Source organism: Lepus europaeus, chromosome 9 (genome assembly GCF_033115175.1).
Source record: "Lepus europaeus isolate LE1 chromosome 9, mLepTim1.pri, whole genome shotgun sequence".
Taxonomy (NCBI): Eukaryota; Metazoa; Chordata; class Mammalia; order Lagomorpha; family Leporidae; genus Lepus; species Lepus europaeus.
Genome location: NC_084835.1, coordinates 26,422,662 through 26,446,307, shown reverse-complemented (window position 1 = coordinate 26,446,307; position 23,646 = coordinate 26,422,662). Strand labels below are relative to the sequence as shown.

Genomic DNA, 23,646 nt, shown 5'->3' with positions numbered 1-23,646 from the left:
GCTGGGGCCACACGTACCTGCTGGGCAGCAGAAAGCTGAGGGAGGGAGGCCAGGACTGCGCCCTGGGCCTCGCACGCAGCCTCGGCCTCCGGGAAGGTCAGGCCATAAGGGCCGCGCGGGGCTTGGAGATGGAAGACGCCAGCCCGTTGCTCTGCAGGAAGCAAGGGTAGGGGGTCAGCTCCCGGCACCGAGCCATGAAGCAGGGTGCTGGGAGCAGGGGGGCAGCGCACCCTGGAAGTGCAGGTCGGTGCACGTGGCCTCCACGTGGCAGGGTGGTGGCTGGCCCAGGCAGCGGTCCACGGGGGGCTCCAGTTCCGCCAGGCACTGCAGCCCGTCGCCCACGTAGCCTGCGTGGCACTCACAGCGCCGTGTGTTCTGGGGAAGAGTGGTGTGTGTCCTCCACAGACTATCTGTGCTCCCCACCCACCCACCGCCCCGACTGCTCGGCCTGCCCCACTCACCGGGCCCGTGTACACGCAGTCGGCGTGCTCACTGCACCCCCCGCCGCGGCCGTCTGCACAGGGGTTTCGGGGCCGGCAGCTCCAGCCGTCACCCTCGTAGTCGGGCAGGCAGGTGCAGGTGACTGCTGTGCCCACCTGGCTGCAGCTGGCGTGCTGGCTGCAGCCGCCATGCCTGTCCTGGCACAGGTCCACCGCTGGGGACCAAGAGGGAGTGGGTGGGCCAGGTAACGTGGGGGGAAGGGGACCCTCCCCCGCCGTCTGCCTGCCCGCAGCCACCTGCTTACCTGTGCACACACGGCCGTCCCCCTCATAGCCCAGGCCGCACTCACAGCTGTTGCCCGCACGGCATGTGGCCTGGGGTGCGCAGGGTGGGGTGCACACGGGCCGCAGCTCTGTCCGGCAGGGAACGTGAACAGATCAGGGGCTGCCCTTCGGCCTCCACCCACCCTCGTCCTGCGCGTGAGGTTGGGCAGGGGCTGGTGTACAAGCAAATGCCGAAGCCACTCACCCAGCTGCACCTCGCAGCGTGGCCCAGTCCAGCCTTCCTCACAGAAGCAGAAGCCAGAGCCCCCAAGGCCCTCGTCACAGCGGCCGTGGGGGGTGCAGCGGCAGGCTGTGGGAGGGTCAGGCCAGAGCTGAGGGTCAGCTCATGGGCCGAGGGAACGGGGAGGGGAAAGCGGTGGAAGGCAGGGGTGGCCCACCTTGGCAATGGGCTCCGAAGGCACCGGGCGCGCAGAGCTCGCAGGCCGTCCCCGCAAACCCCGATCGGCACATACACCGCCCGCTGCCGTTCATGCCATCCAGGCACACACCATGGTCGCTACAGGGGCTGCTAGGGCCACCAGGGCAAGCTAGGGGGTGGGTAAGAGGGGGCCGGGGGCTCTCTTCAGAACTGCCCCATCAATGCCCCACACCCTAGGGCAGCTGGACCCCTCCAGGCCCCCATCGCTCCCCCCCCCCCACTGCTTCAAGCAGCCTTCTAGACAAAGCTCACTACCCAGACCTCCCCAGCACCCCGTACACTTTCTAAGGACAAGAGCCTGGGCTGATTGGGGGCTGGGGGGCTCGGGCAGTGTCTGCGGCCTCAGGACGCCCACCTTGGCACTCGCTGCCATAGTGACCAGGGCAGCAGCTGGGGATCCAGGCGGTGGTGACACAGTTGCGGTGGCAGCCCCTGCCCAGACTGTGGGGCTGGCCCCACAGTCTGGGCGGCAACAAAGAGGTGTGTAGTGCCAGGGAGCGCAGTGGAGGTGTGGTCCAGTACTTGTAGTAGCGCCAGCAGGCCTCAGGGCTGCCCTGGGCCAGGACGAGTCGGGCCACAGACAGTCTCAGCGCGGCGGGGCCTTGGCCCCAGGCCAGCCCCCACTCAGCCCCAGCCCCTTACCTGTTCCTGTGAGCCTCGAGGGCAGGGGGGCTCCAGCCCACAGATGCTGCAGATCTTCTGGAAGCACGGAGGCCAACACAGCTAGTCAGGTGCATGGACAGGGCAGGGGGGCTCGGCCTCTGCCCACCCTCCTAGGGCCTCCCTCACCATTCTCAGTGGCCGGGTCTCAAAGCGGTCACAGCGCGCACCAAGGCCAGGGGGTTCCAGCAGCTGGTCTATACCATAGGCCAGGCCCCCCTCAAAGGGCAGGTGCCGCTGCACAATGCGGGCCTCGTCCTCACCCACCATGAGCTCGCCCTGCAGGGGAAGGGACGTGGTACACGGGGCTCACAGGGACATGGCAACTCCCAAAGCCAGAGCGCCCTGCCTCCCTCATCCAAGCCGTCTCCCCAGACTCACGGGTCGGGTTTTGCTGCAGGAGAAGGAGATGGGGTTCCCATGCATGGTTCGAAGCGGGCCCAGGTTGGGCAAGTCAGCTGCCAAGGCCTGAAGAGAGAGGCAACGACTGGAGCCGGGCAAGCAGGCAGAGGGCAGGCAGCAGGGGCCCAGGGCTGCGATGCACCCACCTCCACGTTGCGGATCACGTGACCCCGTAAAATGGCGGCCAGTTTGTCACGGTGGTCCTCGTGGTACAGCCAGGCCTGGCGGTCAGGGGGCAGGGCTCTGAGGGCAGCGTCTGTGGGCCACAGCATCGTGAGGGGCCTGTGGGACGCGGCTCGGAGCAGGGGCAGGAGGCCGGCCAGCTGAGGGGGAGAACAGGAGCAGAGGCTGGGGCAGGGCCACAGGCAGCAGACACGGGCTGAGCGGCTGCAGTGCAACTTAGCAACGATTTTCTGGGATGTTGCATTTACTGCGTCCCGGCTGCAGCTGATCAAAGGGAACTGAAACTGCAGAGGCGGGGGAGGGCTGCTCACGGGCACACCTGTCAGGTGCACAGGCACGCAGCACCCCCGCGTGCCCAGATGTGGGGTGGCCCATGCACACACACTCACACTCGGACAGGCCCACAGGCGGGAGCAGTACCCTCACAAGGCGGCTGAAGGTCTTGTAGCCGAAGCTCTCGGCCGCGTCAGTGACGTTGCTCTGGAGAAAGGTACCCTTGAGTGGCGTTTGGCGGGAAGGCAGGAGCCCCGCCCCCTGGCCCAAGCGAGCGCAGGTCCTACCTTCGGGTCCGGGGCGGTGCCAGGCTCCCAGTGCAGCACCTCTGGCGGCAGCAGAACACGGTCAATGAAGTGCAGGATGCCGTTCACCGCCTGCTGGTCACTGCTCACCACGCGCGCGAAGTCGTTCACGTATAGGCTGCCCTGGTAGGGCGGGAGGGCGGGACCCGGGCATGGGCGGGGCCCAAGGAAGGGGGGGGCACGTGCACATTGTGGATGGGGTGGGGCTGGGACTGGGCTCCTCTTCTTCCCCTGGCTGGGGAGAGGGCAGAGGGTCTCTAGGTGTGCAGGGGCACAGGTGGGGAGGAGGTGGGGCTCACCTCCCTCTCATTGAAGCGCAGTGGGTGTCCCGAGAGCGCCGTGGCATAGCCTTGGTCCAACAGCTCCTGGCTCTGCAGCTGCCGACAGCCGACCACGTGGTAGCGGAACACGAGCTGGCTATGTGCGCGAATCCGGTCCAGCTCATTCTGCGGGGGAGTCACGAGTGTCATGGGGGCCAGAGTGCTGCCCCCAGGGTGCCCAGCCCTCCCCAGCCTCGCCACCTGGGCTGCAAACCTGCGACAGGTTGGCCACTAGATCCGCGTGAGGCACGAAGATGGTGAAAGGCCCAGCACCTTTGAGTTCCTTGTGTTCCTGGACAGGGCCAACAGTGTGAGTGGAAGAGGAGCCGCCCGGGACCGGCTTGGGGCTCCCATGTTTCTCCCAGGCAAAGGACTAGATTCTCAGAGACCAGACCAGCCAACCCACTTAAGGGAATGGAAGGTGGAGGCCCAGAGAGGGGTGGTCACTTACCAGGAGGTGGAGGCTGAAGAACGAGGCATGCCTGTCCCGAAGGAGCTCCTGGGGGAGCGAGGATCAGCTCAGATTTTGAGCAGCCCCCCTTCAGGGCCTGGTGCCTGTCCCAGCACCTGCAGCCCAAGGTCTGGCCAAGGCAGAGATGAGGAGAGGAAAGCCGGGTGGGGGGAAGTCTGAGCTGAGGTCTGGACTGGTGCCAGGGGTCCTAGCTAGATCAGGCCCAATACTCGGGGAGGAGGGTCACGGTCAGGGCCAGGATCAGATCTGGGATCTTCGCCGAGATCAGAGGTCAGGCCCGTGGGGCATAGCCCAGACCAGGCCGGGGGTCAGGCTTGGACATCATTACCAGGCCGACTTGGGCGCGGCAGGTGAAGCCATCACCCACGGTGTGGATGGCGTCGCAGGTGCATGTCCTCTGGCCATCCTCTGTGCTTTTGCACACAGCGTAAGGGCTGCAGCCTCCATTGCGCTGGGGCAGGGACAGGAGAGAGGGCTATCAGTGGCTTCTAGGACACCAACCAGCCACACAGAGAGACCAGGAAGAACCCTGCCCAACCTCCACAGCCCTGTTTCCAGCCCATCAGCCAGACATGGGGCAGCGGTGGGAGCTGAAGGGGGCTCCCGCCTCAGGCACCTCTCCTGTGAAATGGGGTGGGACGAGGGTCCTCACCTGGGAGCACGGGTCCAGGAGCTCACAGGCACGGATGCCGTCCCCACTGTAACCCTCACGGCAGCTGCAGGAGACCTGTTCCAAATCCCGGTAAGTGTGGCTGCTGGGAGCCAGGGACAAAAGGGCTATGCCGCCACCAGACCTGCCTGCGACACCGACCTGCTGAGGGCCGGTGGGGATGCACTCGGCGTGAGCGTGGCAGCCCCCGTGGTGGACCAGACAGCCGTTAACCTCTGTGGGAGAGACCCCGGGATGAGGGGTGGCCCCTGACGGCCCCTCGTGCACCTATCCGTATCTTCACTCGACCGCTCCCCTCTCGGCACCCCCAGTCCCCACCTCTGTGCCCCTCCGTCCTTGCTGCCTGCCCCAGATCACTGCCATCCCACCTCCAGCCCCCACCCCCGGCACCCAGGTTTGGGGTCCCAGCCTCACCCTGGCAAAGCTCGCCGTCGCCCGTGTAGCCATCGTGACAGGTGCATGCCCGCTGCCCAGGTGCCACCTTGGTGCAGTTGGCGTGGGGGGAGCAGCCCCCATGGCCGTGGGCACAGGGGTCCACCTCTAGGAGTAGGTGGTCCCAGAAGGGCCAGCAGGGGGCAGGGTGGTACAGGGAAGAGGGGATGACAGGAAGGAGAACATAAGAGGGTGGGACCGGAGGTGGGGCAGCAATGGATGAGACATAGAGGAGGCGAGGGGTGTCTGTGGGGACAGCCCCCCCACTTCAGGGAGGGGCCCAGCTGTGTGCATGGCCGCACCTGAGCAGAAGGTGCCGTTGCCCGAGTATCCTGCGGCACAGACGCAGGCGGGGGCTCCAGCCGGGTCCCGGACGCAGCTGGGGGCAGTCAGGGTGGGGGCGGAGGCAGCTTAGCCCGGCCCCCATGCCAGCCCCAGCCCCTCCGCCCTTGCCCACCTGCCCCCGCAGATGGGATCACTCACTTGGCATTGGGGTCACACTCCTTGGGACATTCAGAGTGGGTGATTTCTGGAGGCGGGAGAAGGCGCTGGTCACTTGGAGCCAGGAACCTCCTCCCCTGTGTGATCGCTTCCCCCTCCCCGCCTCGGGACCCACTCACTCTGCTCACAGCGGGGGCCCTGCCAGCCCACGTTACAGACACAGCTGCCGTCACCTTGAAGCCCCTCCTGGCACAGCCCGTGGGCACAGTCGCACACTGGGGGAGGGACAGGAGGAAGGAGTTAGCCGGGGCTCCAGCCTGCTCCCCTCCCCCGGCTGCCCACCTCCCGGCCTCACCTCCAGTGCAGTTGGGCCCGTAGCGGCCCAGCTCGCACATCTCACAGGCCGTCCCGTGGAAGCCTTCCTGGCAGCGGCACTGCCCGTCGCCCAGCAGCCGGTCCTGACACTGCCCGTGGCCCGAGCACACGCCACCCTGGCCCCCGGGGCATGGCTCGCACAGCGTGCCGAAGTAGCCAGGGCAGCAGTCGGGCACCTGGGAGGCAGGCAGAGGCCAGGACAGAGTCAGGACGGAGGTCAAGGTCAGGGGTGGGGGAAGCGGTCACCTCGGGGCCGCAAAGCAGCCGGGAACTGCAGTCCGGGCAGATGGAGAAGGCGCAGCTGCAGGGACCCGGCTGGGGCAGCTGAGAGAAGCAGAGCCGAGCCCAGCTGCTGGGCCCCCTTCCGGGTCCCTGAGTGGGGACACAGGGACAAACCCTAGCCCTGGGACTGCAGACCTCTCCCCCCGCCCCCCTGCTTCACTGACCTCCCCGGGGTCCCAGCCCTGCTTCTGCCCTTGAAGCCAACCCCGGCTCCTCCGGCGGGCCCCCACCCCAGCCCCCTGCCCAGGGCCAACCTGGATCTTCTTGGCACAGGTGTAGGAGCAGCCCCGGGAGAAGGACAAGCCGGACCTGTAGACGCAGCTCTTCCTGGGTGTGTCCTGGACACACAGGGACACACAGGGACAGGCAGGAGGGGTCAGCTAGCGTCGGGGGCACAGACAGACACACGGACTGCAGGTGGCGGAGTGTGTGAGACAGACTAGCAGAAGGGGAAGGGAGGGGCCGAGGCCGACAGACTGACGAGAGCGGGCAGGGCCCCGAGCCCGCCCAGGACAGCACTCCCAGCCTGATGCCAAGGTCGGGGCCGGGCAGCAAGGGCAGCGCTGTGCTTGGCCCAGCCTCACCTGCAGCTGGAAGCCCTGCGTGCAGCGGAACTTCCGGGTGCAGTTGACGCATTTCTCCTGGGGGCAGGAGGACAAGGCGGGTGGTCTCAGGGGGCGGCCCCCAAGCCCCCTGCCCTTTCACCGGGGCAGGCTGACCAGAGGACCGACCCTCCCTGCCAGCCGGGCCAACCAGCTGCTCCCAGCATCTCACCCGCAGGGCCTCGGCGTGACTGTGCAGGCAGCGGCTGGAGTCCACCGTCAGGACCCCCGAGAGGCCAAACAGGGAGCGGCCAGGGGCCTCCAGCACAGGGCCTTCCAGCGGCACGTGGTTCACTTCCGGCTGGGGAGGGGGACGGGAGGGGGCCGAGTCCACTCCCACCCTCACCCTGGGGAGGAGGGGCACTTCATGGGAGGGGTCTCCCTGAGCCCACGGTTGGAGACGCTCAGGTGAGGACGCACCAAAGGGGAGGGGTCTTCCAGAGCAGGGTCCCCAGGGTAGGGTCTCCTTGCCCCTCAGACCTGGCCACTGTGGTTGTAGAAGACGAGCCAGTGGGCGGGGCCCAGGAGGGAGTTGCGGTGGCCCCCCTTCCGCAGGGCTTCGGGGGACAGCGCCTCGCCCAGGATCACATGGTGGCGCACCGTGTCGGCGTCCTGTGGGCCAGAATCAGCTCGGGGACTCCGTGCCCTGCCCAGCATGTCACACCTGCGCCCCTTTGCCGTGGGAGGGGCAGCCGGCCCCCCGCCCACCCCCGCGCTGGTGGGCTCACCAGGCTGCTGCTGTTGCCCTGGGCCTCCAGGGAGCGGTTCATGGGCACGAAGATGGTGTAGGCAGTGGCGGCCTCGATCTGGGACACCAGCTTGTGGTGCTGGGGGACAGGGACGATGGCAGAGAAAGCGGCAGGCGTACGGGTCCTCAGTCCTCACACCCGGAGCCAGCCGGCCCTGCAGACCCGGGGGCGGGTGGGCAACACCCCCTCTTACCTGCAGCAGCTCCCGGAAGAGGTGGAAGGCAGGCACAGAGTCCAGCTGCTGCAGCACCCCCGGCCCGGCCTGCGCATCCCCTCGCGGAGGGACTAAGACCTGGCATGGCGGGAGGCACGGTTCACTCTGGCACTGCCCTGGGCCGCCCTGGGCCTGCCTGGGAGGGTCCCCGCCCTCCCCCGCCCTCCCCCGCCCCCTCCCGCTCCCCCTCCCCCGGCCGCACCTGGCTCAGGATGTGAAGGACACCATTGGTGGCCAGGAGATCAGCCACGTCCACGCTGGCGTTCTGCACCCACACCCTCTGCGAGGCGGCAGGGAGAGCTCCGGTGGGCACGGACACGCACTCGCAGTGGCCCGGCCTGGCCCCCGACACAGACTTGGGGCCGACCAACCGGGCACACCGACCCGCCGCAGGGCCCGGACGTGTGCGTGCACAGAGACACAGGACAGACTGCCCCCGACAAGTGGAGGGGACCCCGATCTCACCCCCCCTGGGGCTGCGGTCTGGGGGAGCTGTGGCCACTTGAGCACCCCACATCCTTCCCCCTCTCCTCCCCCACCCAGAGCTCACCACGTACCGTGCTGACGTGGCGGATCTCCCACTGCGTGGTGGGGCTCAGGGTGGACACGTTCTGCCCAGCCAGCCGGGCCAGGTCCTCCTCGGAGAAGGCGCCCTGGAGAAAATGGGCCCTGGGGCGGGAGGGGAGGGGTGCTGGTACCATTTAGCAGGCGTCACAGAACCCGCGTAGGGTAACCTGCAGACAACAGGCGGGCCGAGGGCGCGGGTCTCCTCGGTCCCCCGGGGAGCGGCCGCCCCACCTGACCAGGTCAGGCAGCCGCCTCGGCTGCAGCCAGAAGTCTCGATCCTCGGAGCTCATCCTGCGGACGGCGTTCTCCGAAGGCACGAGGGCCGTGACGCGGCTGTCAGCGGGCAGGGTGATGCCAGCACTCTGTGTGCACACAGCGGGTGGGGGCAGGAGCTACAGAAGGCAGCCCTCCGCGCCCAGCCTCTTGGAGGTGTTAGGCAGCACCCCTGCATCCAGGGAGGCCTCCTGGATTGGGCCCCCACCCCCAGCATTCTACCCTGGTCCTACCTTGAACCATTCGTAGAAGACGGAGAAGTGGGCATTTGCCTCCAGCTCCTAAGGGGAGGGAAAAGGCTGAAGCCTTGGTTCTGAGGGGAAAACCAAACCTCCCCACCCCCACCCAGGGCCCTGAGCACCGCCCCTTCCCCCACCAAGGGACAGAGGAGGCCCCTCCCCAAGCACAGAGATGAACACTCAGCCCCATCACCCGCAAGATGTCTCCGTAGCAGCTGAAGCCGTCGCCTCCAAAGCCGGAGGGGCAGGTACAGACCCGCTGGCCCCCTCCCACTGCCCGGCAGGTGGCCTGGGACAGAGACACAGGCTCCATTCAGCACCCCGTGCCACCCTTTCGTCTGCTCCCACTGTCCCCAAGCCTGCTGCTTCCTGGCCCTCCAACCGCCGAGTCTTTCCTCTCAGGGCTGATTCCCCACAGCCAGTCCTTCTTGGAGGTCACAAGCATTTGACTTGAGATTAATGGCATTTCCCCACTCCCCCGCCCCCAAGGCAGATGGACATGGGGAAGCCCAGGGTGGAGGGAGGACCCAGGAGGCCTGAAATGAGAGGGGCGGAGCCAGACAGGCCAGCCAGGGGCTGTAGGGGTATGAAGCAGAAAGGGGTCAGGGGACAGGAGCTCTGGGGGCTTCAGGAACAGAGGAGAGGCTGGGCAGGGGCTGGGACTGGCTCTTTCAACCCTGTGGCCTCAATGAAGAGGCATGAAGACTGTCTGCTGCGGCGAGTGATGTGGGGCTTATAAAGATGCCAGTCCTGATGGGAGAGACCAGGAACCCTGCAAGCCAGGCCCTCTCCCCAGGGCCCTGAGTACCCCCTCACCAGGTCATGGCAGCCTCCATTGCCTGCTCGGCACGGGTCAATGGGGCTGCACTCGTAGCCGTCCCCAGCGAAGCCCAGCTTGCAGGTGCACCGGCTCTGGAGAGGCGAGAACAGGGCGGCCTCACCTCGCTGCTCCATGGCTCTTGCTGGCCACGGCTCCCTTGGAGATCTGTGCTCCAGAGGGGAGACAGAGCCCTAGCAGGCGGGACTCAAACTTCAACACATCTGTAGCAGGCTAAGTTTTAAGTTGAGCATTCTGGAGGGCCCGTGGACGATGCTACAAGCAAGTGGCCCTAGGCAGGAAAAAGGTTCCCTCACCCAATCTCGAGAGCAGACTAGCTCCTGGGCTGGGGCTGAGGGAGCAATTTGCACAGGCAGGGAAGCGGAGCTCACCCACCCTCTGCCCCAGGCGCCCAAGCCCCTCCTCAGGCTGCCGAGGCCACGGGTGCAGCGTGTGGGCATGTGTCTGCCAAGACCAACCCTGGAGTCAGCAGCTCGCACCCCACCTGCTCGCTGGCCACCCCGTCCAGCGGCTCCGACTGATCCCTCCCCTGGAAGGCCGGTGCCCTTGGGTTGGCCACGCTGCTGGTGAATGACCAGTGAGACCCCCACATCCTAGGGGCTCTTGTTTGCAAGGGTGGGGGCACCTCAGCCCCAGTTCTGCATCCTAGCCCCAGGCGCTGGCAGCCAGGAGGCCGCGATGGCGTGGGGAGCCCTGCGCGGGCCTGGGCAAGGCAGAAGCTGAGCCTGCACGAGCAGCTGGCACAGCGGGAATCTTCCAGCGCCTCTCAGAACCCCAGCTCGCCAGGCCTGATGCTTTCACTTGGGTTCCCAGATCCTGTGTAACGAATGTGACACTGCCAAGTTCCACCCTGCCACTCAGCCATGGTTTGCGATGCTACCGCTGTGAGCAGCGCTTTCCCGTTTGGCTCCCAAAGTCTAAGGCAGGGACCGGCACGCCCAGGTGTCCCATCACATGCAGGGAGCCTAGGGGTGCACGAGCGAAGCCTGAGCATCCTGCTCCAGCTCAGAACCGGCGCCTCATTTGCATCGGAGGCTCTAGATCCCGGGATGGAGCTATTGGAGTGGGGGTGTCCCTGGGGTCATCAGGGGCAAGGGAGAGACCCCAGCACGGAGGCATGCACCTGTGCCGCCCCTGGCTCTGCGGTGCCTCACCTGCCCAGGCCCCACGTAGCTGCAGAGGGCGTCACGGTGGCAGCCGCCACGAGCATCCAGCTCACACTCGTCGATGGCCACGCACACACGGCCATCCCCGCTCCAGCCTTTGTGGCATGTGCAGTTGTAGGTGCCCAGGGCCCCAGGGACACACTCGGCCTGCGAGAGCCACAGACGAATGAGTCGAGGATGCAGGGCGCAGGGCCAGGGAGCCCCGCCTCCTGCCCCAGGTCGCCAGGGAACTGACGTTTTCTGAGCAGCCTCCGCGGTCCGGGCGGGAGCAGGGGCTGCTGCGCGTGCAGGAGTAGCCGTCGCCCTCGAAGCCATCGAGACAGACGCATCTGGGGATGCACAAAGAAAGGCACTGAGCGTCCAATCAAGCACAAGGTCACAGGCGGGGCCGGGAAGTGGCACGAGTCCTCACCTGGCCACACCCCCCTGGCGGACGCAGCGGGCGTGCAGGTGGCACTGCTGGGCCAGCTCTGTGGGCCCGCAGTCCCCCGTGGACTCATTGCAGAAGCGGCCGCTGAAGCCAGGGGCACACGTGCCGTGCTGGCACACCCCTCCGCTGCCCGGACGGTTGTCACACAGACCATGGACGCAGCCACAGTCTGCACGGAGGGGATGAGAGAGGGAACAGGCCAACTGAGGCAGGAGGCAGGGCTGGCTGAGAGCCAGGATAGGTTTGGAAGGGAGGGGTGCTGGGAACGGGCAGCCAGTATAGTATTGACCTCAGGGTCACACAACCCGAGAGCATTCCAGAGTCTGGACAGGGGGACAAAATGTGGGGGGGGGGCATTCTGAGCTCTCAGTCGCCCCATTCCGGCTGCCCTTCCCTCAACACCACCATCAGGAAGTTCTCCAGGGTGTCTGACCTCAAGCCTGCTTTAGACCACACCATAGTTCTCTCCCTGGCATGGGTGAAGACAACACGTACGTCTCCCTCCACTGCCTGTGGCCTTCATCCCTCTTCCTGGGGGGCTGTTCCCCTCTGGGGAGTGCCCGGGGCCTTTCTGGGAGGACACGTGTCCCTGGAGGCGGCCTGGGCCGCAGTCACCCACCTTCCTGGCACTGGTCTCCGTGTTTGTTTGGGTTGGAGCAGATGTGGCAGGCGATGCCCTTGTAGTCTGGGAAGCAGAGGCAGGCCCCGTTGCCATGGATCCCATCGCTGCACTGGGGGGTGCGCAGGGGCAAGGATCAGTCATGGCAAAGGGCTCTGCACACCCTGCCCCGCACACACCCGCCCTGCGCTGGTCGGCTCTCGGCTCCTGCTCCCCCAACACCTCATCCTTAGAAACAAAACAAAACTCCCTTCGAAGACTTATTTATTGGGGCTGGTGCTGTGGCATAGTGGGTAAAGCTGCCATCTGCAGTGCCGGCATCCCCTATGGGTGCCAGTTTGAGTCCTGGCTGCTCCAGTTCCGATCCAGCTCCCTGCTAATGTGCCTGGGAAAGCAGTGGAAGATGGCCCAAGTGCTTGGGCCCCTGCACCTGCATGGCAGACCTGGAAGAAACTCCTGGCTCCTGGCTTCCAATTGGCCCAGATTTGGCCATTGCAGCCATTTGGGGAGTAAACCAGTGGATGGAAGACTTTCTCTCTCCCTCTCCCTCTCCCTCTCCTTCTGTATCACTTTGCCTTTCAAATAATAAATAAATCTATTTTTTAAAGGTTTATTTGAAAGGCAGAGTGACAGAGACAGAAAGATTCCATCAGCTGGTTCCCTCGCCAAATGGCCACAACAGCTGAGCCTTGGCCAGGCTGAAGCCAAGAGGAGCGTCTTTCCAGGTTCCCCACATGGGTGCAGGGGCCCAAGCACTTGGGCCATCTTCCACTGCTTTCCCAAGTGTGTTAGCAGGGAGCTGGATCAGAAGAGGAGCAGTGGGGGACATCAACTGGCGCCCTTATGGGCTGCTGGCGTGACAGGTGGCAAGGTGGCAGCTTAACCCAGTACACCACAGCGTCAGCACCTAAAGGAACCTTTCAACTCACTGACACTGCCAAAGAACTAGCCCCCTGGCCGGCGCCGCGGCTCAAAAGGCTAATCCTCCGCCTAGCGGCGCCGGCACACGGGGTTCTAGTCCCAGTCGGGGTGCCGGGTTCTGTCCCAGTTGCCCCTCTTCCAGGCCAGCTCTCTGCTGTGGCCATGGAGTGCAATGGAGGATGGCCCAAGTCCTTGGGCCCTGCACCCCATGGGAGACCAGGATAAGCACCTGGCTCCTGCCATTGGCTCAGCGTGGTGCACAGGCTGCAGCGCGCCGGCTGCGGCGGCCATTGGAGGGTGAACCAACGGCAAAAGGAAGACCTTTCTCTCTGTCTCTCTCTCTCACTGTCCACTCTGCCTGTCAAAAATAAAATTAAAAAAAAAAAAAAAAAAGAACTAGCCCTCTGAAGGTAGCCGGCCCTGCAGGGTTTACGGGTGACTTCCGCCTGCTCTAGAGATGGACTCCTACCTTCTTCCCATCACCAGATGCCAAACCAACCCTGATAGTACAAGGCGGCAAAAACAGAACACCCAAGACAACTACTGGCCAAGAGCCTTTTTGAAAACAGATGCAAAAATCTACCAGTCCATTGTACCTAATTAACATACTGCAAATGAGTTGGCCCAACGTCCATCAGTAAGGCCAGAGAGAGGCGGGCGAGGCTCCGACACAGGCCCAGCCGTCCCAGCCTGCTCGGCGGGAGCCCCCACCCGCCACGAGACTCACGTTGCCTTTGCCGTAGCAGGGGTTGGAGAAGCCCCCAGGACACTGGGTGCAGTCAGGCCCAAAAAACCCTTTGCAGCAGCCGAGTTTCTGGAAGAGAGGGTCCCAGGTCCCAGTGCAGCCAGGTCTTGCCCCCACCCTGCTGCGGCCACTCCCTGGCCCCCACCTCTAGAGGAAGGAGTGGGGGAGGTCCTGCTCCACCCCTGAGCTGCAGCACAGCGCCCCGTCCCACCCCGCCCCGCCCTGGGGCTGCAGGGAGTGGTCACTCAGCCCGGGCTCACCATGGTGGTCTGGTTGCAGTAGTGGGCACAGCCCTTCCTCATCACATTGAGCCCGGCAGGGTCGTGGGTGTAGACACACTCCTTGGGCAGCATGTCCTGGGCCGGGTTGAGCCAGCCAGTCAGCAGGGCTGCACCCTGGGCCAGCCCCTTTGCCAAGCTCAGCCCCTCCCTGGGCCCAGCCCGCCCCTCAGTGAGACACCGAGTCTCCCAAGTCTCCCGGCCTGGCCACTCCCCCTCCCTGCTGCGACCTGGGGCGGGAACCTCAGCAGGCGGTTGTGAGTGGGGGGCCCAGCGGCCAGGCTGCAGGGTGCTCACCAGCCTCACGCTGTTGGGGGGGCACGTGCTGGTGTTCAGAGCGTGGCAATCCACACAGGAGCCCTGGGCAGGCCGGGGGGCGGGCAGAGAGGAGAGGGGAGCGGGGTTAGTTACTGTGTATTTGTTCGGTAAACTCTGAAAACACGAGAATGAGATGGAGCCACCCACAGGAAGGCCAGGGGTGAGCATTCCAGGCAAAGAAAAGAGCAAAGGCCAAGGCTTGGCGGAGCGAAGCGTGAGGCAGCTTTGGACAACCTGCAGGGCAGCCAGGCGCAGGTCCCCAGCAAGTGACAGCACCTCTGAGGAGGGCCAGGCCCATCGCTGATGCATCGGGCAGGGGTCACCCCTGCCAGGGCTCTCGCTGGGACTCTGGAGGCCCAGGCAGGGGGCAGGCCAGGAGGACCCTTGGAGCTGAGGCTGGGCCTGAGCCCCCAGTAGGCCACGTGCTGACTCGGTGCCCACTGTGGTCTCAATGTGCTTGGTCTCCACCAAGGGTCATTGAAGTGAGATCCCCAGTATTGCAGTGGCCTTTGCGGTCCTGGGGGCTGCACCTCACGGCAGGGACAATGTGGTTTCCAGGAGAGTGGCAGAGTTACCCTGAGAACGAGCTGAGAGTGGTTTGGCCAGCCTGGCACTCCGTCTCGTCTCCGGCATGGCCCGCCTGCCCGCCGTGGTGAGGCCCTCACCAGAAGCCCGAGCAGGTGCTCTCGGACTTCCGGAACTGCCAGCCAAGATCAGTCTCCTTCCCGAGAAACTACCCAGGGCAGGGACCAGCGAGCAGGCAAGGTGGGGCCCGTGGCCTGCAGGCGCCGGTGCTCACCGCCACGACCTGGTGCTGCTCCTCGTTGCAATGCTTGGGGAGGATGGGCAGGATGGTGGGCGGCAGCAGGACGCCCTCCAGCAGGTGGATCACGCCATTGGCCGCCAGCACGTCCACTCTCCGCAGCGGGACCCCCTCGGGCCCCAGCTGGATGCGCCCCTGCGGCAGAGGTCCCATGTCCACCTCCCCCTGCCCAGCCCCGGCCGCCCACCTGCAGGGCCTCATGGCTCAGCGCACTGTTCAAAGCCTAGCCTGCTATGCCCACCTTGTGTCCCTCCGCTCCGGCCGACAGCTCTGTCCCAGCCCTTACCCCACGTGGCTCACCCTCCACCTCCCGGGAGCCCTCTGCCCCACTGCACCCACGGAGAAGAGTTTGGCCTGAGTCTGCTCCCCCCACCCACCCGTGAATCCCACCAGGGCCAGCAGAATATCATGCCTGCCACGGGCCCGGAGCCCCAGGCAGGTCTGAAAGAGGCCGGGCCCTTCATCATGGCTGCCCTTGGCGCTCACCTCCGCGGAGATGTTCACAGCCAGCACCTGGTTTGCCATGGTGAGGACGCGGCCCTTGGAGATGAGCTTGTCCACAGTCAGCTGGGGCGAGGCGGGGTGGCTTCAGGCTGGGCACTGGCCGCACCCTGCCAGGTGCCTCACAGCTCCCCCCTCCTCTGTGCTATGGGAGGCCACATGGGAGCAGGAAGGGGAGGAAGGGACCCCGGGAGGATCAGAGCCCACGTCAGCCCCGCGGCCATGCGAGGGCCTCCTACCTGGCCTTGGCTGAAGATGTGGTGCCTCACCAGCTCCTGCAGCTTGGAAACACCCTGGGAGGGAGAGGGGGGGTTTGGCTCCCGGAGGCCCCAGTGCCCCCAGACCCGCAGCCCCTTCTCCAGGCCCGACTTACGGCGGTGAAGAGGTAAATCAGGCGGCCGTCGCGCAGGCCGTCCACGGCCTCGTTGCTTGGGGCGAAGACGGTGAAGGGCCCAGGGCCGTCCAGGATGGAAGGCAGCCCACAGTTCTGCAGCGGCCAGAGGAAGGCTCGGGGGGCGGAGCCCTGCCCAGGCCCTGCACCGCCCAGGCCCGAACTCCCACCTGGTAAGAGGACACAGGCCACCGGGTCCCTGCTACCCCAGAACCCCAGGTCACTGCGCGGCAGACCTACAGTCAGGAGTCCTGGCACAGTCCCCGGCTCACCTCCAGGATGGTCTGAAAGCGACTGAAGACCTCGTTGGAAGCCAGGATCCCCTCGATGGTTCTCTGCGGGAAGGGAGGGGCGTGAGGGCCTCCGGGGCCGGGGAGGCCGGGTGCCCCCACCTCCCCGACTTCCGTGCAGGTCAGAGTTCACCCAGTGGCAGGGGGTGGGGAGGGGAGGGTGCTGGCTCACCTCGGGGTCCGCAGTGAGCCCGGCGGGGGGCTGCCAGCGCAGGGCACTGACCACGTGGAAGACGCCATTGGCGGCCACGTAGTTGGCCTGTTGGACGCTGACCTTCTGCTGGGGCTGGTCGCTGTACTTGTAGGAGTAGCTCTGCCAAGATGCCAGGTGTCTGTCACCCCCACGGCAGCCGCCGCCCACTACCACGCCCTCACCATGTCTCCTGGGTCCCTGCTTACCAGGCGGTTGGCGGTGAGGGTGATCTCCTGCCCGGCCAGTGTCCACCACCTGTGCGTTTGTGAGGCTCGCACATCCAGCAAGTGCTGCCCCGCGACAATGTGCTGTCTACAGAGCTGCTGGGCGAGGGAGGCCTGCGGCACGCGGGGACAAGAGCGCCACTCAGCCGTCAGCCGGCCAGCGCCGCAGGGGACCAAGTGCCACCAGGCTTCTGCGCCCCGAGTGCACAAAGGGAGACCCTCTCAGGGCCCTGAAGACCAGGGCGGAGGCAGGGGCCGGGACCCACTCAGCGGCGGGGTGGGACTCACGTTCATGGTCCTGGAGGCGGGGGAGGAGACGGACGGCACCAGCACGGTGAACGGGCCGGACGTGGTGAGGATCTCTCGACAGCCCTGCTCTGGGGGAGCAGGAGAGGGGGCATCAGAAAGGACCCGGGGAGCCCCCCAGGTATCGGGCCTGGGTTTGGGGGTACTGAGGCGGGGTCTCGGGGTCAGGGGCCAGCCCCCAACCCCATTGCAGCCCAGTTTCTGTTTACAGCTCTCTCAAAGGGAGTTGGGAGTCTTGGCAGAGGTGTCCCCGGCCCCTGCCAGCGGGGTCAGGGGCCGGGGCCCGGGCAGGCGGCGGCCGTCACACACCCAGCATGCTGATGGCCGCTTGAAGCCGCACGAACATCACACCCGTCCGGCTGGCCTTCTGCACCTCGTGGAGCAGGTTTCCGTAGCAGGCGCGCCCGTCCCCTACCTCGCCCTCCTTGCACACACAGCTAGGGGCCAGGGAGAAGCGGTCAGGGCAGGGGACACGGCCGATACCCCACCCCTCCCTCAGGGCCCCTGAGCCCGGTCCACCCCCTCTGCTCTGCCCGGGGGCCCCCCTGAGGCCTCTGTGCCTACCTGAGCTTCCCATTGGGGGTCACCTGGCAGGTGGCCGACTTGTCACAAGTGTAGGGGTAGCACATGGCAGCGCAGCCAGCGGAGGTGTTGTGCCTGATGCTCGACAGGCCTTGCAGACAGGAGCAGACAGCCTGGCCGTCGGCGGGGGCAGGAAGGGACAGCACCACAATCGGTGAGAACCGCGGGCGTCCCCTGCGCCCACCCAGCCCTCCTGGGCCCCCACCACGGCCCTCCAGGGGCACGGCTGCCGTCCTCCCCGCATCCTACAAGGGGGCAGAAGGGCCTAGGGCTCGCCGGGGTTCTGTCGCCGGCGTGGAAGCGGGGAGTGCGGCGGGGCCCTGGGGGGCGGGGACACTGACTCACCTTGCCTGGCTTCAGGTACACACACGAGGTGGAATTCCTGGGGCAGCCCCCGGAGTTGGTGGTGCACGGATCCACGGGCAGACACACCGTCCCGTCCCCATCGTAGTTCTCGGGACAGTCGCACTGAGCCTGCCCTGTGGGGCTCACCGAGCACCGGGCCAGCGGGGAGCAGGGAGACGGCTGGCAGGGGTCAGGCGCTGCCGGGGCGGAGTGCACCCATGTGAGCGGGGCACCTGGGAGCCCTGCCTCCTGCACAGCTTCCCAAGGGGGACTTGGTCTGGCCCCCGCCCTCGGGAGAGCCCCACCCGCAGATGGCACCAGCTGTGCTGGGGGGCCCCCTCCCAGCCCCTGCCCCCACTCGCCTCCAGCTGGAGGCCCCGTGTTCCCAGCCGCAGGCTCACCCAGGCATCTGCTGCCCTCCTGGGTGTAACCAGGCAGGCAGCGGCAGGCGGGGGCCTCTGCAGAGCACTCGGAGTTCCGTGGGCACTGCAGAGCCTGACAGGTGGGCACCTCTGCGTGGGCAGGAGAGAGTTCTGTGAGCACGCCAACTCCCAGGCCGGGGGAGCACGGGGCAGAGGGGCTCTGGCTAATTTGCTGTGTGACTCTGACCACAGCCCTGCCCTCTCTGGGCCTCCGGTCAGTGGAGGTCCTGGATGACACCCCACCCCACTCCTCCCCAGGACCAGGCTGCAGGCAGAAGTCCCGCCCAGGACCCACCATTCCGGCTGCCCGTTGCCCCAGGCTAGCCTAGCAGCATTGCTCACCTTGGTCACAGCGGGGCCCACTGTATCCAGGAAAGCACTGGCAGCTGCCGTCCCCTCGCGGCCCATGCCTGCACACACCGTGCACACAGCTGCACTCTGGGGAGGACACACAAGGACAGGTGGAACACCAGCCTCACCCAGACACACGCAAGGTCGTTGGGTCCCTGCCCTCTGTTTTTAGACCTCGGCTATGCAGGTGCAACCCCAGGAGTCCAGAGAAGGAAAGGGAAGGGGAATTCAAAGAGGGCTCCCTGGAGGAGACCACTAAGAACAGCATGTGCAAAGGCCCAGGGGGTGTGACAAAAGCAAGCAGGCGCCCCTGCAAGGGGTGTAAAAGACCAAGAGGGTTGGCTGTGGGGACTGCACCCCCGCGGCCCCGGGACACCTTGGGCCTGCCTTCCCAGCTAGCAGGTACTCACTTGACAGGCAGTCAGGCCCAAAGCGATCGGTGTCTCGGCACTCCTGGCAGGCGGAGCCGCTGAAGTTCTCCTAGCGATGGATGCCCAACTCAGCATGGCACCTCCAGGCCCTGCCCCCAACCCTGCCCGGCTCTCACCTGGCACACACAGGTCCCGTTGCCAGCTATGCCATCCAGACAGGTCCCACGGCCGTTACATGGGGTCTCGGCACCTCCAGGGCACTCTGTGGACCCCGCCCCCAGAACTCAGCTCTATGCCCCCAGCCCCACCCCGGGGCAGCCAGAGCCAGGGCAGCTGCTCGTTGCTGGGGGTGGCAGGCAGCGAGTCCAGGACCACCTACACCGTGGCACTGGGACCCGCCGTGGCCCGGGCAGCCCCGTACCGTGGCACTGGGACCCGCCGTGGCCCGGGCAGCCCCGTACCGTGGCACTGGGACCCGCCGTGGCCCGGGCAGCCCCGTACCGTGGCACTGGGACCCGCCGTGGCCCGGGCAGCCCCGTACCGTGGCACTGGGACCCGCCGTGGCCCGGGCAGCCCCGTACCGTGGCACTGGGACCCGCCGTGGCCCGGGCAGCCCCATACCGTAGCACTGGGAGCCCCAGTAGCCGGGGCAGCAGGCCTTCTGCACCACGTCTTTCCAGCACTCCAGGCTGCAGCCGCTCAGGGACATCAGCGCATCCCCCAGCTGGACCTCGTAGCTGGGCAAGAGGGGGGACACAGTCCAGGGGGGCTCCCACACTCAGCCCCGACACCTTCCGCGGCTCCCGCCCCCACCTCCCCTCTCTCTGCCTGGCTCGGGGCTGGGCGCAGGGCCCCGCACACGGTAGGCACCCAGCACACCCCACTCTTCCTCCCTGGTCTCTGCTTCCCTGGGGACTCCAGCGGCACGCGCACACGACTCCTTGCCCTCAACCCCGCAGGCCTGTCGCCCCCTCCTCCGCCACCATGCCGCACGCCCCCGCACCGGCAGTCATGGAATATCTTCTCCGGGAAGTGCTGAAGCCAGCCCCAGGGACACGCCTGCTTCTTGATGACAGCGCACGTGGTGCAGGGGACGTGGGTGACGAACCTGGTCTTCACATCACAGCGCTTGGACCGCACCTGGGCCAAGGGCAAGGTGTGGCATGAGGGGCCTGGACCGCGCACCCAGGCCTGGCACCCTCGGGCCTCGGTTCTCTATCCGTTGAATGGGAATACAAGAAGCAGGGCAAGGCCTCAGGAACCCACGGTGCCACCAGGCCGGCCCCAGAGTCTATGGCTTCTGACACGAGGGGGACCCAGACATCTCGTCCCACCTCAGCCCCCATCAGGAGAACAAAGTAGAAGCCAGGCCCAGCCACCCAGCAACGGTGCCAGGCGGGGAGCCACTCCCCCAGCCTCTTTCTGCTTTCCATCTAAAAAATCAACAAGTAGGGCCGGTGCCATGGCACAGTAGGCTAAGCCACTGCCTGCAACCCTGCCATCCCAGGTGGGTGCTGGTTCAAGTCCCGGCTGCCCCACTTCTAATCCCGCTCCCTGCTAACGCCCCTGGGAAAGCAGCAGATGATGGCCCAAGACCTTGGGCCCCTGCACCCACGTGGGAGACCTGGAAGAAGCTCCTGGCTTCTGCCTGGCCCAGCCCCAGTGGGTTGCGGCCATTTAAGGAGCGAACCAGTGGATAGAAGCTCACTAACTTCCTTACTCATAAATAAATCTTTGAAAAAACAAAGCGACCTGTCTGACACATCTAATAGTACAGGGACTCGGCCCTCATTCGTGGGCACAAGTGGGGTGCACAGGGGGGCCAGCCCTCCCCTCGTCACCAGCAGCCTCCACCCGCGCAGCTGTCCTGTGACGCCTTTTAGCTGAGCTTGAAGCCCCGCCCTGCTGCCCAGAGCTCCGAGGAGGCCCGGTCCCGGGAGCTGCGGCTGGAGCGAGCTCCTGCACACAAAGTCTGCAGCACTCGGCCGGAGCGGTCCACGGGCCCAGCACCAGGGAGCGGAGAGGCCCCAGGCGGCTCCCTGGAGGAAGGGACAGCTGACGTGGGGTCTGGAGGCTGCCGGGGAGTTGTCAGAGGACTGCTCCCGGCTGAGGGCACACAGAGGCTACGGTGGGGAGCAGGAAGGCGTGCACACACGTATGCCAGGCCGGGGGCGGCCCCAGAGCGCAGTCTGCGTTTGAAACGCGCCCCTGGTCGCTGCCCGGGAACGCAGGAGCGGTGGGGGTGGGCACCCAGGGGCAAGGGGCCAGCGCCTGAGGCTGCCGAGGTGGAGGTGGGGGTTGGGGGGTTGGAAGTGAGGGTCGAGGGGGGTGGCATGCTTTGGGGTGAAACTCGGCTCCCAAGAAGGCGTGGAATCTGGGAGGGGTCTGTTCTGCCACCATGACCAGGGCCCGACAGCCCCCCTCTCTGGCTGGCCCAAGCCCTGCAGTCTGGCGCTGGGGCAGTTTATGGCAGCCAATGCCCAGTAGCCCGGAGCAGCACCCCGGGGGAGCAGAGCCCGACTGTAGGAGGAAGGGGCAGACGGGGGCGCGTCCTGACGGAGGCGAATTGTGGGGGCGTGGACCGCGGCTGCTGGAAGCCACGCGCGTCCACGCGGCCTTTTCCTAGAGCCAAGTGCAGATGTGAGGATGCTCCGAGGAGAGGAAAGCAGAAGTGGTGGCCACAGCACTTTCCTCCGAAGCGCACGGGGCTCCCGGGCCTCTGCGGTCTGCGGGGAGGGAAGCTTCTGGTGGCAGCCTCGGTGCCCGCCGCAGGCCCGGAGGCTGCGGTCTTGCTGCCCACACCCTGAACCTCAGCTTTGCTGAGCCAGAGAGGGACTAGGAAGTTGGGTAACTCGAGGCAGGGTGGGGGCACCGGGGCCAAGGAGCCGCTGGCTCAGGGCATGGGCTTGGCGGGCAGCAGGCTCCCCCTCGAGGCCACCTGGGCCGCCAGGCGGGGGACAGCCCTCCCAGGAGAGCCTTGGCTAAAGGCTCTTGGGCAGAGCCCCGGCTAGAAGCAGCCGCGGCAAGGATGGGCCTGTGTTTGTCAACGTGTGTGTGACAGTGACGGATGGAGAGCCGCTTCCACACCCAAGGCCACACTCGGGCCCCGCCTCTGCCTGGGGCCAGGAGTCAGCCAGCATCCGCAGCTGCCGCCCGCCCACTGTCCTATGGGGCCTGCGGGCGGCGAGAGCCCACTGCTGAGTCAGCCCCGCCTCCGGCAGCCCTGAGCCCACTCCGGGCGCCCCTGCCCCCAGCCGGGAGCCCCGTCTGTGATGTCTGCTCCCACGCAGACGTGGCTGGAGGCCGAGGAGCAGACAAAAGCAAGAAGCCTGTTGACGAGAAGGTGGAAGCAATCCCCAGAGCTGGGAGCAGCTCCTGCGGACTTTCCCGGGCTCAGTCCAGAATCCAAGGAAGCCCCCTCCCCCGTGCTTCTCCAGGCCCCGCATCAGGGCAAGGAGGACACAGGACTGGGCACTGGGCAAAGCCCCCTCCCGTCAAAGCCCTGCTAAGAGCGCAGCCTCGCCAGCGCACACCCAGCTCCGAGCAGGCACGGGGGACCCACCGAGCGCTCAGGCCCCGCCTGCACAGTGCCCGTTACCGCCTGCTGACCCACAGCCCCTTCCCAGCACTGACAGAGGGGCTCTTGGGAGGCCGGCAGAGAGGCTATGGGTGGGAGGAGAAGCCAGCACCGCACAGCCCTCACCACCAGGACCCGTGGAACCTGGGCCCGGGCCGGCTCTGTCCCAGCCCAGAATGGCAGCCTTGGGAGGCCAGAGGCATGGGCTCTGAAGAGGGACAAACCTCCAGTCCCGGGCTCAACAACAGAGACCCTGTTCCCACTGCCCAAGGAGCCGAGTCAGCCTCTGCCAGTCCCTCACATTATACACATGGGGAAACTGAGGCAAGGAGTGGGTGGGCTCAGCACAGCAGCCCTGTCACCACCATCAACCTGTCCCTAACCCCAGCCTGAACCCAAAGTGGTGAGACCCCTCCCCTGCCACCTTTCTGAGGGGGTCCAGGCATCCAAGAACCAGAGTGAGGTGGGGGCAGGGCCCTGGCAGCGGGGTCCTGGGCAAGTCTGCCTGCCCGTGAGTGCCACAGGGACTGAGGTCCAGAGGGACTCGGCTCCTCCTGTGACATCCCCTCGCCAGCAGGCAGGCCCCAGCCAGGGGCATTCGAGCGCCACACTCAGGGTGGAGGATTCTTCCCGAAGCTCCAGTCGGAGCAGCGTGCCCCTCATGGGGCCTGGGCGGCCGGCACACACGGTCCCAATAGGACCAAGCCGCAGGGGCGTCTGAGCCCGGGATGGCCTGCAACACTGTCCCCGGCCCCTGCTTCCTCGCGAGCAGCACAACAGGACGTGTGCCCGGGGGCGGTGAAGGCTGAAGGGGACGTGTCCAGGACAGAGGCTGTCCCAGTGGCTCGGGAGGCTTCCTGGTGGCAGCTGCTTGCTGGGTGGGGTGGGGGTGAGCGACTCACAGCGCCTCCTGGCACCTCTGACCCAGGCGGGTGCAGGAGGACCCCTCACCTGCAGGCTGGCGAGCCTGCACGCGGCTGGAGACAAGTGGGTGACTCACCCCTGCCCCCCAGGTGCCAGACACAGACCCCAGCCCCGGGGGAGGTGGGTGCAACAGCCTGGCCGCTGGGGCCCACTCAGGCCTGGGCCCCCTCCACCCAGTCCCTGCCTGCTCCCAGCACTGGCGCAGGGCAGGGTGGGGGATCCTAAGAGCCCTACAGCCAGCTCACTCACCTTCTGAGCCCTGACGAGGCTGGAACCGGCCAGGAAACAGAGCAGGAGGAGGCCCCGGGCCCCCACCATGGCTGGCGGGCGCACGGGGCAGGAGAGCTGGGGGAGTGAGCTCCGGGAGGC

The 23,646-nt window shown here is 66.4% G+C and overlaps 1 protein-coding gene across 1 annotated transcript in view; it reads right to left on the bottom strand.

Moving 5' to 3' along the window:
* Positions 1-23,646, bottom strand: part of STAB1 (stabilin 1) — a 25,265-nt gene extending 1,619 nt beyond the window's left edge. The window contains exons 1-61 of the mRNA XM_062201037.1: positions 23,527-23,646; positions 19,780-19,916; positions 19,398-19,513; positions 18,953-19,038; positions 18,816-18,885; positions 18,397-18,492; positions 18,034-18,144; positions 17,633-17,829; positions 17,270-17,400; positions 17,015-17,142; positions 16,688-16,776; positions 16,382-16,513; positions 16,155-16,295; positions 15,965-16,027; positions 15,675-15,788; positions 15,541-15,594; positions 15,287-15,367; positions 14,777-14,935; positions 13,957-14,019; positions 13,642-13,737; positions 13,364-13,450; positions 11,716-11,827; positions 11,079-11,265; positions 10,902-10,995; positions 10,655-10,813; positions 9,479-9,574; positions 8,856-8,951; positions 8,657-8,704; positions 8,382-8,512; positions 8,141-8,252; positions 7,786-7,863; positions 7,563-7,661; positions 7,349-7,447; positions 7,101-7,232; positions 6,793-6,921; positions 6,603-6,659; positions 6,273-6,356; positions 5,717-5,912; positions 5,541-5,636; positions 5,404-5,449; positions 5,223-5,299; positions 4,903-5,028; positions 4,630-4,703; positions 4,471-4,545; positions 4,147-4,269; positions 3,798-3,845; positions 3,561-3,638; positions 3,326-3,472; positions 3,009-3,149; positions 2,869-2,928; positions 2,412-2,588; positions 2,245-2,331; positions 1,993-2,142; positions 1,846-1,902; positions 1,559-1,757; positions 1,163-1,312; positions 970-1,074; positions 746-853; positions 462-655; positions 231-375; positions 18-151 (exon numbers count right to left, since the gene is read on the bottom strand). Of these exons, the coding sequence (XP_062057021.1) occupies positions 18-151; positions 231-375; positions 462-655; positions 746-853; positions 970-1,074; positions 1,163-1,312; positions 1,559-1,757; positions 1,846-1,902; positions 1,993-2,142; positions 2,245-2,331; positions 2,412-2,588; positions 2,869-2,928; positions 3,009-3,149; positions 3,326-3,472; positions 3,561-3,638; positions 3,798-3,845; positions 4,147-4,269; positions 4,471-4,545; positions 4,630-4,703; positions 4,903-5,028; positions 5,223-5,299; positions 5,404-5,449; positions 5,541-5,636; positions 5,717-5,912; positions 6,273-6,356; positions 6,603-6,659; positions 6,793-6,921; positions 7,101-7,232; positions 7,349-7,447; positions 7,563-7,661; positions 7,786-7,863; positions 8,141-8,252; positions 8,382-8,512; positions 8,657-8,704; positions 8,856-8,951; positions 9,479-9,574; positions 10,655-10,813; positions 10,902-10,995; positions 11,079-11,265; positions 11,716-11,827; positions 13,364-13,450; positions 13,642-13,737; positions 13,957-14,019; positions 14,777-14,935; positions 15,287-15,367; positions 15,541-15,594; positions 15,675-15,788; positions 15,965-16,027; positions 16,155-16,295; positions 16,382-16,513; positions 16,688-16,776; positions 17,015-17,142; positions 17,270-17,400; positions 17,633-17,829; positions 18,034-18,144; positions 18,397-18,492; positions 18,816-18,885; positions 18,953-19,038; positions 19,398-19,513; positions 19,780-19,916; positions 23,527-23,595 (6,726 nt within the window). The 5' untranslated portion in view covers positions 23,596-23,646. The remainder of the gene's footprint in view (positions 1-17; positions 152-230; positions 376-461; positions 656-745; positions 854-969; positions 1,075-1,162; positions 1,313-1,558; positions 1,758-1,845; positions 1,903-1,992; positions 2,143-2,244; positions 2,332-2,411; positions 2,589-2,868; positions 2,929-3,008; positions 3,150-3,325; positions 3,473-3,560; positions 3,639-3,797; positions 3,846-4,146; positions 4,270-4,470; positions 4,546-4,629; positions 4,704-4,902; positions 5,029-5,222; positions 5,300-5,403; positions 5,450-5,540; positions 5,637-5,716; positions 5,913-6,272; positions 6,357-6,602; positions 6,660-6,792; positions 6,922-7,100; positions 7,233-7,348; positions 7,448-7,562; positions 7,662-7,785; positions 7,864-8,140; positions 8,253-8,381; positions 8,513-8,656; positions 8,705-8,855; positions 8,952-9,478; positions 9,575-10,654; positions 10,814-10,901; positions 10,996-11,078; positions 11,266-11,715; positions 11,828-13,363; positions 13,451-13,641; positions 13,738-13,956; positions 14,020-14,776; positions 14,936-15,286; positions 15,368-15,540; positions 15,595-15,674; positions 15,789-15,964; positions 16,028-16,154; positions 16,296-16,381; positions 16,514-16,687; positions 16,777-17,014; positions 17,143-17,269; positions 17,401-17,632; positions 17,830-18,033; positions 18,145-18,396; positions 18,493-18,815; positions 18,886-18,952; positions 19,039-19,397; positions 19,514-19,779; positions 19,917-23,526) is intronic.